The sequence below is a fragment of the Bacillus rossius genome (assembly GCF_032445375.1).
Source record: "Bacillus rossius redtenbacheri isolate Brsri chromosome 9 unlocalized genomic scaffold, Brsri_v3 Brsri_v3_scf9_2, whole genome shotgun sequence".
Taxonomy (NCBI): Eukaryota; Metazoa; Arthropoda; class Insecta; order Phasmatodea; family Bacillidae; genus Bacillus; species Bacillus rossius.
In genome coordinates this window covers 8,677,478-8,690,098 of record NW_026962013.1, presented here as the reverse complement: position 1 = coordinate 8,690,098, position 12,621 = coordinate 8,677,478, and the positions used below count along the sequence as shown (strand labels likewise).

Here is a 12,621-nt window from a genome sequence, read left to right as displayed (position 1 = left end):
TTTTAACTACTAACTTTTATACATGTTTGCTATTTAACTTCTTCCAATCTGTGTTATTCTGTTAAGGATAGGACGATTATAGGAAAAGTAGGAAACGAATGGGAGTGTTTCAAGTTTAATGTGCCTCGAAAAAGTCAAATCGATGGTTGTTTCAATCGAGTGGAAGAGAGATAGATGCGGCGCAAGCGTACAATGTGCGTAACGGGACACATTTAGCGTGCGTGCAGCCGGCGTTCATCGATTTATTAGACGTTGTCACGTCAATAATTAATTAAAACAAATAATCCACATTTTTGAACATATGTGAATTGTCGTCAACTCAAAAACTGGTCGAATGCTTATCAGAGCTAATTAAGTACATCTTAATTCAATCATCCAATGGTTCAATTCCATATTGATGTTCACTGTCCAGTTCAGACAACAATGGAAACTTTGACAATGCATTCTAATAGTCCTGGGAATTCACTAATGAGATTTAAAAAACCTCAACAATCTCATGGTAAGACAAGGAGGATAGTTCGAGTAGCAACAGACAAAATCGTATGATTTGGACAATCGTTAATAAATTCGATATGGATTAATGGGAGAGAACTCGTATGTCGCAATTAGAATCTGAGAACTCACTTTTTCCCCTCTTTTTTACATGTCTACACACAGAATCTTAGAAAAAAAATGCTTTTAAAATGTTTCTAGTGATTTTTACTTGTGTGTATATTTTTTTACATTTACATAGCAGTTTGGTCTGCAGTTATTGTAGTATTTATTTTAAATGATATTGTTACCATGCAGTTAGTTTATATGTAGTTTTGTTTAGTAATTGCTTGACATCGTGGCAAAATAGAGTATGTAATATTTTGTCAAAAAAATTACTGAAAATGTGTTTGGGAGGTGAAGAAGAAAAGTAAAGAAACAAGATATTTTTCTTCAAGAATCGATGCATCGATCACAGAGCAAACATCGATTCATCAGTTTCTAAAACCATTCTGCGCCATTACTAAGCTCGAGTACGCCTCCCAGCATGGCTCATGTGGCATTTTATTGAATGTAATTACGAAGCTTATATCGTCTTAGTTTTTTTTGTGGAATAAAGTATAACACAAAACTATTGTCTAGTGTGTCGTAGGCCCCATGATTTAAATTTTGACCCTCTCTACCTAGCAAACAGCGCCGTTGACAAAGAATTCTCCTTAGTTCATATAAAAGAAAGTTAAGACCTACTAAGAATGTTCTGTCGCTGTGAACACCGGTGTCATTCATACTTAAGTTTATATAACGAATTGCCTTTTTCTTTCAGCACTTTAATCTTTCCCTCTATGAATCAACATTTCTTTTTTTTTCTTTATCACGACGTGTCGTAGCACTTGGAGAGTTTCCAACTTCGCCCTAACACCGTATCTCGTGCCGAGACACTTCAAGACGTTCATTCATATTTACGAATGAAAAAACAAGCATATATATTTTTTTATCGCACATGGTTAATAAGATGAGTGCTAACGTTCACTGCCTTTTTTGTTTTACCGATGCCAAAATGAATGAGAAATTGATAATGATGCCGTTCAGAGACTCGTAATACAGTTTGTAGGTATGTACGAGGGCTGTCGGTAAAGTAAAAATTGTTTGGTCTTTAAAAAATAAAATAAACTCGAAAGAAAAAGTTTTTTATTGACAGTTTTTAATTTACTACATAATCTACTTCACATTTTCACATAGTCACAAACACAGTTCCAAGCACTTTTCGTAACTCTGCACCAGTTTCTTTAACCTCTCTGCATGTAAGTTCGCCGCCTGGGAATTAAACCAGTTGACAATCGTATTTTTTTGCTGTAATTGTTGACCCACGTTTAGTTAAATCATCAAAATAACGCCTTTTTTCGTGTCGAAAAACAGTAGCCATCATTTTTCGACTCTAGTGCGGAGATCGCTTCAACGTTCTCCGGAGATGTTTACTGAGCGCCTTTGCTTAGGATACACTCATTGCGTATTCGAAGTTCGTGATGCCTATGGCCAAGGCTTCCATTCCTTTCCCCTAAGTTCAGTTAATCAAATGCAACAAATGACTTAGTAGGCACAGAAAAAAATCAAACAGGTTCTAAAATTTTATCTAAAACAATTTATGATACGATCAACAAAAGGACAATGGATGCAATATGGTTAAAATTTGCTTTAGCCCAACGTACATATATATGAACTTCCTAATCTACCCACGCCTGTAATCTATACACGAACATAATTTTGACATCACAACGTCTAATAAATCGATGAACGCCGGCTGCACGCACGAAAAAATGTTCCGTTACACACATTGTCCCGTTACGCTGTGTCCCGTTACGCTCATTGTACGCTTGCGCCACATCTATCTCTCTTCCACTCGATTGGAACAACCATCGATTTGACTTTTTCGAGGCACATTAAACTTGAAACACTCCCATTTGTTTCCTACTTTTCCTATCATCGTCCTATCCTTAACAGAATAACAGATTGGAAGAAGTTAAAGAGCAAACATGTATAAAAGTTATAGTTAAAATAATCTCTTCGTTAAAGTAATAAACATATTTGAATTAATGAGTGCAAATAAAAGTAAATTTATCAATTAAATTGTAGATTTCATTTCACCTCTTCTTTGTATCCATACAAAATAGTGATAATTCAATAAAAATGATTCAATTTTATTCTTAAAGGTATGCAATCATTTCATCAATGTTTTGTTATGACATTGCCACGTCAAACTATCATCCGTAAACCGACTTTACAGACAAACAATTTTTTTTATGATTATATTTCGTAACAGACTTAGGGGGAAGTAATCGCTGCCAACAACCTTTGATTGGCTAAATACACATAGTTGTAGGATTATTTTATTTTAAGGAAATTTTTATGTAAAAACAATAACGTAGGCTGGGTGAATCTGAACTCTGTGTAAAATATACGTAGTGATGTCTCCCCAAGCAGAACTAAGCACGTCAGTCGTGAATAACAACGGAGCTCTACGCACGCTAGAGAATCGATCAATTAGGTTGTTTAACTATAATACATCGGGACGAAAAATTCAATTCAGGAACAGCGTTATAACGGCCTGAGATCAGAAATACTAGATAAACATTTGGCGGATAACAATTGTTACAGTAACTACTTGGAAACACCCTGCAGGTGCTAATTCAACAGTGAGTGGACTAAAACGGCGTGGCAAAGTTTTCTAGAAGAAAAAAAAACTAAGTAATTTACTCATAAATTGCAGCTATAAAATTTTGACGATTTTCCAGACGTCTCGCGATATTTTAGAACTCTCCCGCATTTTTTTAAACGGGACCTGAGAAAAAAAAATCAAACTATTACGGCAAAGGAGAAGGTCTGGTAAACACGGAAGCAGAAAAGAAGAAAATATTTTTTTCCCACGAGGAGGGTTGATGTGGTGGTTTATGGGGGGAGGGGGGGGGAGAGGGATAATGCATAGTTTTCTTCCACGATATTCCTGTGGCTGTAAAAGTTTAGTGTCGAAGAATACGCCGGTGGAAAAAGTCGTTGCTTGGAATGGTTCGGCAAAGAATAGCGAGTTCCGTATTCCCCTTCCCCCTTCCTGGATGGACCCATTATTGACTACTTATACTATAGGCCAACATGATCTCGGGTAAGTTCCGTTTCGCTACAACACGTGTTTGGTTATTGATTTTCATTTGCTATAGATCAATGTATGTGAAAAGTAAATTACTGCCAAATTTCCCTGAAAAATCTTTTTTAGGGTTCAGTTGAATAAAAACTTAACACGTCATACCAAAAAAAAAAGGCATTTAAAACAGGCTGACTAGCAAAAATGACGAAAGTAAATCTTTTGTTTTAGTTAAACGTGTTCCAACCCAAAAAAAATTGTTTCTTATATTTTCCTTCTTTTACTCACGGTGGTAATTTTTTAATATTGTTTCAATGTTCTGAAATGGCATATAAGTGTTAAACTCATATAAAATAATTTCGGTAAAATATCACCGAAGATATTTTTTTTAAATTCCATAAATTAGACTTTGTTCATAAAAGTTTCTTCAGCCATGCATTTGAAGGGCCTTATAATTTATACATATATCTGAAATAAGTTTGTATGCGTATTTAAAAAAAACGAATTGAAACATACGAGATTTTTAAGTCACATCATTAATTATATTAAACAATAAAAACTACACGAAACCACGATGGACATAGTATTGTTTGGATCTCATTGACAAAAATCTGGGGACGGGTTTAAGTTACCAAACGAGTGATCAATTAAATTCCAGAATTATGATCTTGCTGCTCATGCAAGACTGACTCAAACGCAATGAATGTGGTACTTCACTCCCATCTCGCCGCGGTTTGCGATACTTACAGGGAAAAACGAGAAGGCTCTTTTGCTTCATGTCTTTTTTATAAATGAGTTTAGATATACGTTTACAAACACGGAAAACCAATAATACAGGTATCTCAAAATACATTATATTTCCTTGTATTAGCTTTTAGAAGCTATCAGTTAAGTGCTTTGCAAACAAAGTGCTCATTAAAACTCTATATTATATGTAGGCGTCTTATTCCCGCTGCATTATCATCTTCGAAACCTTCAGTAAAGTATGCTCGAATTAGCAAAATGGCGTATGTGTATCGGTTACAATCGATTTGTTTAATTTTTTACACACAACTAAGTGTATACAGTTACTTGTGCGATTAACGGAAGTAATAAAGATTTATCAACTGAATGATAGCGTTATTTTTTATCGGTTTCTTTTATAAAACAATGTATAAAATAACCAATAGGATCTCGCCACTCGTCGAGCCGTCATGTTCGGGTCTAAGCTGTGCTTGATGCTTCTCTACTGCGTAGCGATGGTGGTCTACGAGGTCTACGGCTCGAGGAGCCCGTGTAAGTAGATCTACGGCTGGCTGGATGCGGGGTTCTACGGCTACGTGCCTACGGGATTGTGGACTTGGGACGTCTTCAATTGGCACTCAGCTGCTTAAGGCTCCGTCACACTTTCAAATATTTGTCACCGACTACATTTGACAATAGAGTTGCAGTAGTAGTATTTAACGGAAAATGGCTTAAAAATATTCTCCATTAATAAAATTTTGACACATAACTTTCAAATGTGTTTTTAATATTGCACACTATAATGGGTTATTTTTAATCTGATCTAATTGAAACTTTAAATATTTTATCTAATTTTGATTTTTAATATTAATCAAAAAAATACTATTAAATTTACCATGGAACATGCATCACACTATTATCTTAATTTTCCCTCCATGTATTGTTATGGTCTTCGCTATAGTTTTATATTTTTGCTCTGTGCTCGACTAGAAGAAAACTGCATGCTTCGAACTGAGTCTTGCGCTTAGAGGCGATACCGAACTACAAACACCACCGGGTGTCGCACTTACCACCCCGCATCGCTGACGAAAACACACCTTCGACTAGGCGTGTACGTTTAGGTATTCGTGGTTTTTTTTTTAATGGTTTAGCTGGGGTATGAAATCGGCTCCTGCAGAGTGAAAAGCCAGCGTGTCTGTTTCTGCAGCTGTGTGTCCGTAATGCTTGCAGGTTGCAAACTGCCGGTGGAACCTGGACCGTGCAAACATTATATAACGAGGTACTTCTTCAACACCGACACGGGGCGTTGCCAGATGTTCCAGTTCGGCGGCTGCCAAAGCAACTGCAACAACTTCAAGTTCATGTTCGAGTGCCAGGCCGAGTGCGAGGGCTATTAGAACAACAGAACCACGATACTAACACTCGGCGAAAGCTGCGAGCCAAACAACATTCGTTACTCCAAAATGCTAACAGCTTAATTGATCAATAATGGAACTGTCTAACCAGCGTCGTGGCATATGCAAGTTGTTGAGGTTATGTAACACCGTATCGTATCGTAAGTCTCAGTTTTAATGCACCAAGTATCTCATATTTCCGGATAAATACATTAAAATATATTTTTGGTATGTAAATGAGATTTAACTGATTAATTTACTTTGTACTAACGAACTTCGCACCAACGCTCCACTCGCTTCATCATTGGGGTAAGTTGTTACACTTGCTGACTGGCATTTGAGAGTGAAAATAAACATTTGAAGTGTGTATTATTAATTTGAAATGAATGATTCATAATATAAAAATATCAATTTTTTATAAATAATATCTGTAAAGTTTTACCATTCCCAACAAAAAATATATATTTTTTAATTATTCTTACTATGGGGATGATTGTTTTAAAATGTTTTTTTTTGAACATACACTATTGCTGGTAACACTGCATATCATGGCGAAACCTCAATAACACGCGGTGTTACATGCAAACGCGTATGTTAAAAAAAAAAAAACATTTTCAATAATATACATATCTAAAAATTCCGTGTGTCAATTGGCCACGGGTTTTATACTTGAACAAAACACAAATTTCCATTTAATTTTATGATCAAAAGCTTAAGTGTATGTAAGTACCATTTGTAAACAAAATCACTTATAATAATTGTTCACGCCTGCGGTAAATTACATTTATGCTGGTGCCGCTCAGCCAGAGATGGAGCTACGCGCAGGTGATACGTGTCGTTATGTATCATTATTGGTATATGAGTGAAGCCATGAGCTACGAGCGAAGCCATGAGCTACGAGCGAAGCTACGAGTGAACTAGGGTCCTGTCGCCCTGCTTAACTCAATGAGCTCATGAGAATAAAATAATTACCTAACCAAACTGCCTTTTTACTTACGCAACCCTGTAACCGAACCGCCGGAAAAATTGAAACACTCGACTTAACTCTTTGCTACTTTATTTGCATTTTCATGGCATTATATATTCTCTAGGGAAATATATACGTATGTCCCTTCGTGAGAGCATTTCATTTCTTTGTTTTGTAGCATATTTGGTTGGCTAATATATATTACGTATCTGCTACGTGTAAAAACGTTAGGCAGATATTCGTTATTAAAAAAAAATTATTCTGGCTGCATTGTAGTCATGAAATATTTTTTTTAAATTTGGGTTTCCAAAACTGAGCGAAACACATAAAATATGTTCTGTGATCTCATTTTGAAAATATTTTTTTTATTAAAATCTGGAATTTACAATAAAACTATAAAAATCTATCATGTCGGGTAAGTGTAGACTCATGAATCTCTCAGATTGTGGGAACAAAGCAGGATCTTCTCACTGCAGCGGTATTTGAGGAAGAGAACCAACATTTAGAAATTCTTTGTAAACATTGAACAAACTTAGTACGAAAAAAAAATACTGCTGAAGAAATTGAAGAAGTGCTCCTCTTTTCTTGCAGTAGAAAAGACAAAGGTTTTAATTGGAAAGTGTAATATTATTCGCTCTTTTTCTATAAAATCATAAACACCCTAGGTTTTTTTACATACCTGCCGGTACACAATTTATCAGCGAAGGTGAAAAATATCGTCGATTCTATGGTTGGAGTTCCACACAAACATGAATAATTAGAAACACATTAAATTAATATTTTATAATACTCTAACCGGTTAACACGACGGAAATTCAAACTAGCAAGAGCAGAGCTAATAATAAATTTTACAGAGGATGGAATTGGTATAAAATATAAGCAATAAATGTTAAACATCAATGTATAGCTCACCAATTAACGTGAACCACCAATAATGACAAGTACCACTAAAGTAAATATTACAACAAACAACACTGTGGCCAGTTTCTCAAGCAGCATTTGATATTAAAACAGTTATAATTTAAACGTAAATTAATATATAATGAATAAAAATAATAACCTTTAAAATAGAGAAAAACAATTAAAATGGCAGCCAGTAAGATATTTACTTATTGACATAATTGACAAGTGGGTACACACGTAATAATTAAAATATCAAAAAAAAATTAATTTATCTGAATAAATATCCTAAACAAGCATTTCGTGCGAAAAATCTTAAGTTCTCAATAAATCCCACAGTTCTCAACCAAACAACGATAACCATGTTTATACATAAGTACAGACAGTAGTAACTTGCTTGTGCGCCTACCAAATAATAATCATCATTATAGACATTATTCAAGAATCTTTGTTTTGCACGCAAACATCTTTAAATAGGAACTTGCTGCAAGACCAAATCATGACGAACTATTGCACTAGGTTTAAGCGCCATGCAATCGTTGACCTCTCAACAAGGCACCAAAAAAAATTCCAGGACAAATGAATGATCTTACAGTAAACTGCGTCGGCGATGGACTAGTACAAGGATTATCCACCTACATGGACATATGGGAAACTCAATGCTATTTTCTGTGCGCTATGTTCAACACTAGCGCTCCAAGTTGTCACTCGCACTAGATACTAACAAAAAAACGGCACTGGCGGCGGGAAATTCAAATGACTATTTATTCCAAATTATGCTTTATTCATAACTTTAAATGTAACATATTAATTATTTACAAACTCTCATATACTTATATTTTTATGTATATGTAAAACAGATTTACTTACAAATTTATATATATATTTTTAAGTGGATCTATTTTTACATAAAATAAATAAAAAAATATATATTTTTAAGTAAATATTTTTTATATATACATATAATTTACAAGCATACAAGTGTTTGTAAATAAAATAAATATTTATTGTATTATACATATTTTTTATAAGATATATATTTATTGTATAATTTTTATATGAAATATATCTTCTGAAAATTTAATTACACTGCAGTATTTTATGGCTGAAGTACGATTACTTGAATATACATCTTATTGATTTACATCGAGACGAAAAATTCAATTCAGGAACAGCGTTATAACGGACTGAGTTCAGAAACACTAGATGAACATTTGGCGGATAACAATTGTTACAGTAACTACTTGAAAACACCCTGCAGGTGCTAATTCAACAGCGAGTGGACTAAAGCAGTGGTTCCCAAACTTTTCCAGCGGTCGACCCACCTTTCCTTATAGGCATACCTCCACGCACCTCTAGGATTTCAGAATATCCAGAGAAAAAATGTCTTACAATAACATAATTTGTATTTAATCTGCTCACACTACACATAACATCCAACCAACAGATTTTATGATTCTACAAGAAATTCATTAATTATATTAAAATATTTTATTGGTTTTAGAAACAATCATTTTTGTCGGCAACATTAATGTAGCAGACAACTGGTTTTTCGGGGGGGGGGGGGACTTGCCCCTGGTAGCCCTCCTCCCCCCCCCCTGGATCTGCCACTGCCTCCACGGTCTATCGGTCCATGGCGGATTTTAAAAACCTTATTTGTATCGTATCCCTTCCTTATGTATATACATAATTTACCATCAAATATTGCAAATATATATGATTTTTTAAAGATACCGATTGATTATTGATAAACAATTTGTGTACTGAACTGAAAATAATTGACAAAATATAAGCAATTTGTAGTTAAACAGTTATTTATTTAACAATGGACATGTGTTTGCACACAATTCGATTCGTTTAGATTTTTCTTATCTTTTCTGATGGTTTATTCGATGGTTTCTGTTAGTTATAGGATCGAGTCGCGAACCACCTGTAACCCTTCCGCGACCCACTGGTGGGTCGCGACCCACCGTTTGGGAACCGCTGGAATAAAGCATCGTGGCAAAGTTTTCTAGAAAAAAAAACTAAGTAATTTACTCACGATTTGCAGCTATCAAATTTTGACGATTTTCCAGACGTCTCGCGATATTTTCGAACTCTCCCGCCTTTTTTTTAAGGGATCTGGTAAAAAAAAAAATCAAACTATTACGGCAAAGAGAAGGTCTGGTAAACACGGAAGCAGAAAAGAAGAAAATATTTTTTCCCACGAGGAGGGTTTATGTGGTGGTTTGTGGAGTTGAAGGAGGGGGGGGGGGGGAGAGGGATAATGCAGAGTTTTCTTCCACGATATTCCTGCGGTTGTAAAAGTTTAGTGTCGAAGAATACGCCGGTTGAAACGGTCGCTGCTTGGAATGGTTCGGCAAAGAATAGCGAGTTCCGTACCCCCCTTACCCCTTCTCGGGATGGACCCATTGTTGACTTATACGATAGGCCAACACGATCTCGGCTGAGTTCCGTTTCGCTACAACACGTGTTTGGTTATAGATTTTTCTTTCCCATATATCAATGTATGTGAAAAGTAATATACTGCCAAATTTTCCTGAAAAATCTTTTTTAGGGTTCAGTTGAATAAAAACTTAACACGTCCTACCAAAACAAAACAAAAAAAAGGCATTTAAAACAGGCTGACTAGCAAAAATGACAAAAATGAATATTTTGTTTTAGTAAAACGTGTTCCTACAAAAAACATTGTTTGTTATATTTTCCTTCTTTACTCAAGGTGGTAACTTTTTAATATTGTTTCAATGTTCTGAAATGGCATATAAATGTTTAACTGATATAAAATAATTTCGGTAAAATATCGCCGAAGATAATTTCTTTTGAAATTCCATAAATTAGAATTTGTTCATAAATATTTTTTCAGCCATGCATTTGAAGGGCTTTATAATTTATACATATATCTGAAATAAGTTTGTATGCGTATTTAAAAACAATAATTGAAATATACGAGTTTTTTTAAGTCACATAATTTATTATATTAAATATTAAAAACTTCACGAAACCACGATTGACATAGTATTGTTTGGATCTCATTGATAAAAATCTGGGGACGTGTTTAAGTTACCAAACGAGTGATAAATTAAATTCCAGAATAATAATATTTCTGCTCGTGCAAGACTGACTCAAACGCAACGAATGGTTACACCCCTCTTAGCTCGCCGCGGCTTGCGATACTTACAAGTAAAAACGAGAAGGCTCTTTTGCTTCATGTATTTTTTATAAATGAGGGTAGATATACGTTTACAAACAGGGAAAATCAATAATACAGGTATCTCAAAATACAATATTTTTCCTTGTATTAGCTTTTAAAGGCTATCAGTTAAGTGCTTTGCAAACAAAGTGCTCATTAAAACTCTATATTATATGTAGGCGTCTTATTCCCGCTGCATTATCATCTTTGCTACTTTCAGTAAAATATGCTCGAATTAGCAAACTGGCGTATGTGTATCGATTACAATCGATTTGTTTAATTTTTTACACACAACTAAGGGTATGCAGTTACTTGTGCGATTAACGGAATTAATGATGATTTATTGCATGAATGATCTCGTTATTTTTTATCGGTATTTTAGACAACACTGTATAAAATAACCAACCGGATTTCGCCTCTCACCGAGATTGTGCAGAGCCGTCGTCATGTTCGGGTCTAAGCTGTGCTTGATGCTTCTCTACTGCGTAGCGATGGTGGTCTACGAGGTCTACGGCTATATAAACCCATGTAAGTAGATCTATGGCTGGCTGGATGCGAGGTTCTAAAGCACACGTGCCTACGGGATTGTGGACTTGGGACGACTTCAATTGGCACTCAGCTGCTTAAGGCTCCGTCACACTCTCAAATATTTGTCACTTACTGTATTTGACAATAGAGTTGCAGGGGTAGTATTTGACGGAAAATGGCTTAAAAATTTCTCCATCAATAAAATTGGGACAGATAACTACCTATAACATGTGATTTTAATACTGCAGAACATCATAGATTATTTTTCGTTTGATCTAATTGAAAGTTTACATATTTAATCTAATTTTGATTTTTAATATTAATTTTTAAAAAAAATATTATTAAGTGTACCATGGGACTTGCATCACACTATTATCTTAAATTCCTCGCCATGTATTGTTATGGTCTTCGCTTTAGTTTTATATTTTTGCTCTGTGTTCGACTAGAAAACTGAGTGCTTCGAATGAGCTTAGAGGCGAGAACGAACTACAAACACCAGCGGGTGTCGCACTTACCACCCCGCCTAGCTGACGAAAACACACCTTCGACTATGCGTGTACGTTTTATGTATTCGTGTACTTGTTCATGTTTCAGCTGGGGGGTTCGAACCCGGCTCCTGCAGAGTGAAAGGCCAGCGTGTCTGTCTCTGCAGCCATGTATCCGTAATGCTTGCAGGTTGCAAACTGCCGGTGGAACCTGGAAACTGCAATAATTATAAAACGAGGTACTTCTTCAACACCGACACGAGAAGCTGCCAGAAGTTCCTGTTCGGCGGCTGCCAAAGCAACTGCAACAACTTCAATTTCATGTTCGAGTGCCAGGACGAGTGCGAGGGCGATCAGAACAACTGAACCACGACACTAACACTCGGCGAAAGCTGCGAGTCAAACAACAATCGTGGCTCCAAAATTCTAACAGCTTAATTGGCCAATAATGGAACTGTCTAACCAGCGTCGTGGCAAATGCACGTTGTTGAGGTTATATAACACCGTATCGTACTGTAAGTCTCAGTTTTAATGCACCAAGTATCTAATATATCCGGATAAATACATTAAAATATATTTTTGGTATGTACATGAGATTTAACTGATTAATTTACTTTGTATTAACGAACTTCGCAACTACACACCACTCGCTTCATCATTGGGTAAGTTGGTACACTTGCTGACTGGCATTTGAGAGTGAAAATAAACATTTGGAGTGTGTATTATTATGTAATTTGAAATAAATGATTCAAAATATAAAAATGTATCCTTTTATGTTTTTTTTACAGATGTCCCTTCTTGAGAGCATTGAGTTTCTTTGCTTTGTAGCA

The 12,621-nt window shown here is 35.4% G+C and overlaps 2 protein-coding genes across 2 annotated transcripts; both read left to right on the top strand.

Moving 5' to 3' along the window:
* The first annotated feature begins 4,756 nt into the window (after positions 1-4,756).
* On the top strand, positions 4,757-6,834 carry LOC134542912 (kunitz-like toxin PcKuz3). The gene is made up of 2 exons (XM_063387498.1): positions 4,757-4,879; positions 5,558-6,834. The coding sequence occupies exons 1-2, from the start codon at positions 4,798-4,800 to the stop codon at positions 5,722-5,724; spliced, it is 249 nt and encodes an 82-aa protein (XP_063243568.1). The 5' UTR covers positions 4,757-4,797; the 3' UTR covers positions 5,725-6,834.
* Positions 6,835-11,205: 4,371 nt separating this feature from the next.
* LOC134542803 (kunitz-like toxin PcKuz3) lies at positions 11,206-12,562 on the top strand. Its single transcript, XM_063387343.1, has 2 exons — positions 11,206-11,306; positions 11,982-12,562. Exons 1-2 carry the CDS (start codon positions 11,225-11,227, stop codon positions 12,155-12,157), a joined length of 258 nt encoding a protein of 85 aa, XP_063243413.1. The 5' UTR covers positions 11,206-11,224; the 3' UTR covers positions 12,158-12,562.
* Positions 12,563-12,621: the final 59 nt, after the last annotated feature.

Excerpts from the sequence above, each read along its gene's own strand:
- LOC134542912 (XM_063387498.1), top strand. The coding sequence starts at position 4,798 with ATGTTCGGGTCTAAGCTGTGCTTGATGCTTCTCTACTGCGTAGCGATG. Across the intron at positions 4,880-5,557 it reads CTACGGCTCGAGGAGCCCGT|GTTGCAAACTGCCGGTGGAA; the intron begins GTAAGTAGATCT and ends TAATGCTTGCAG.
- LOC134542803 (XM_063387343.1), top strand. The coding sequence starts at position 11,225 with ATGTTCGGGTCTAAGCTGTGCTTGATGCTTCTCTACTGCGTAGCGATG. Across the intron at positions 11,307-11,981 it reads CTACGGCTATATAAACCCAT|GTTGCAAACTGCCGGTGGAA; the intron begins GTAAGTAGATCT and ends TAATGCTTGCAG.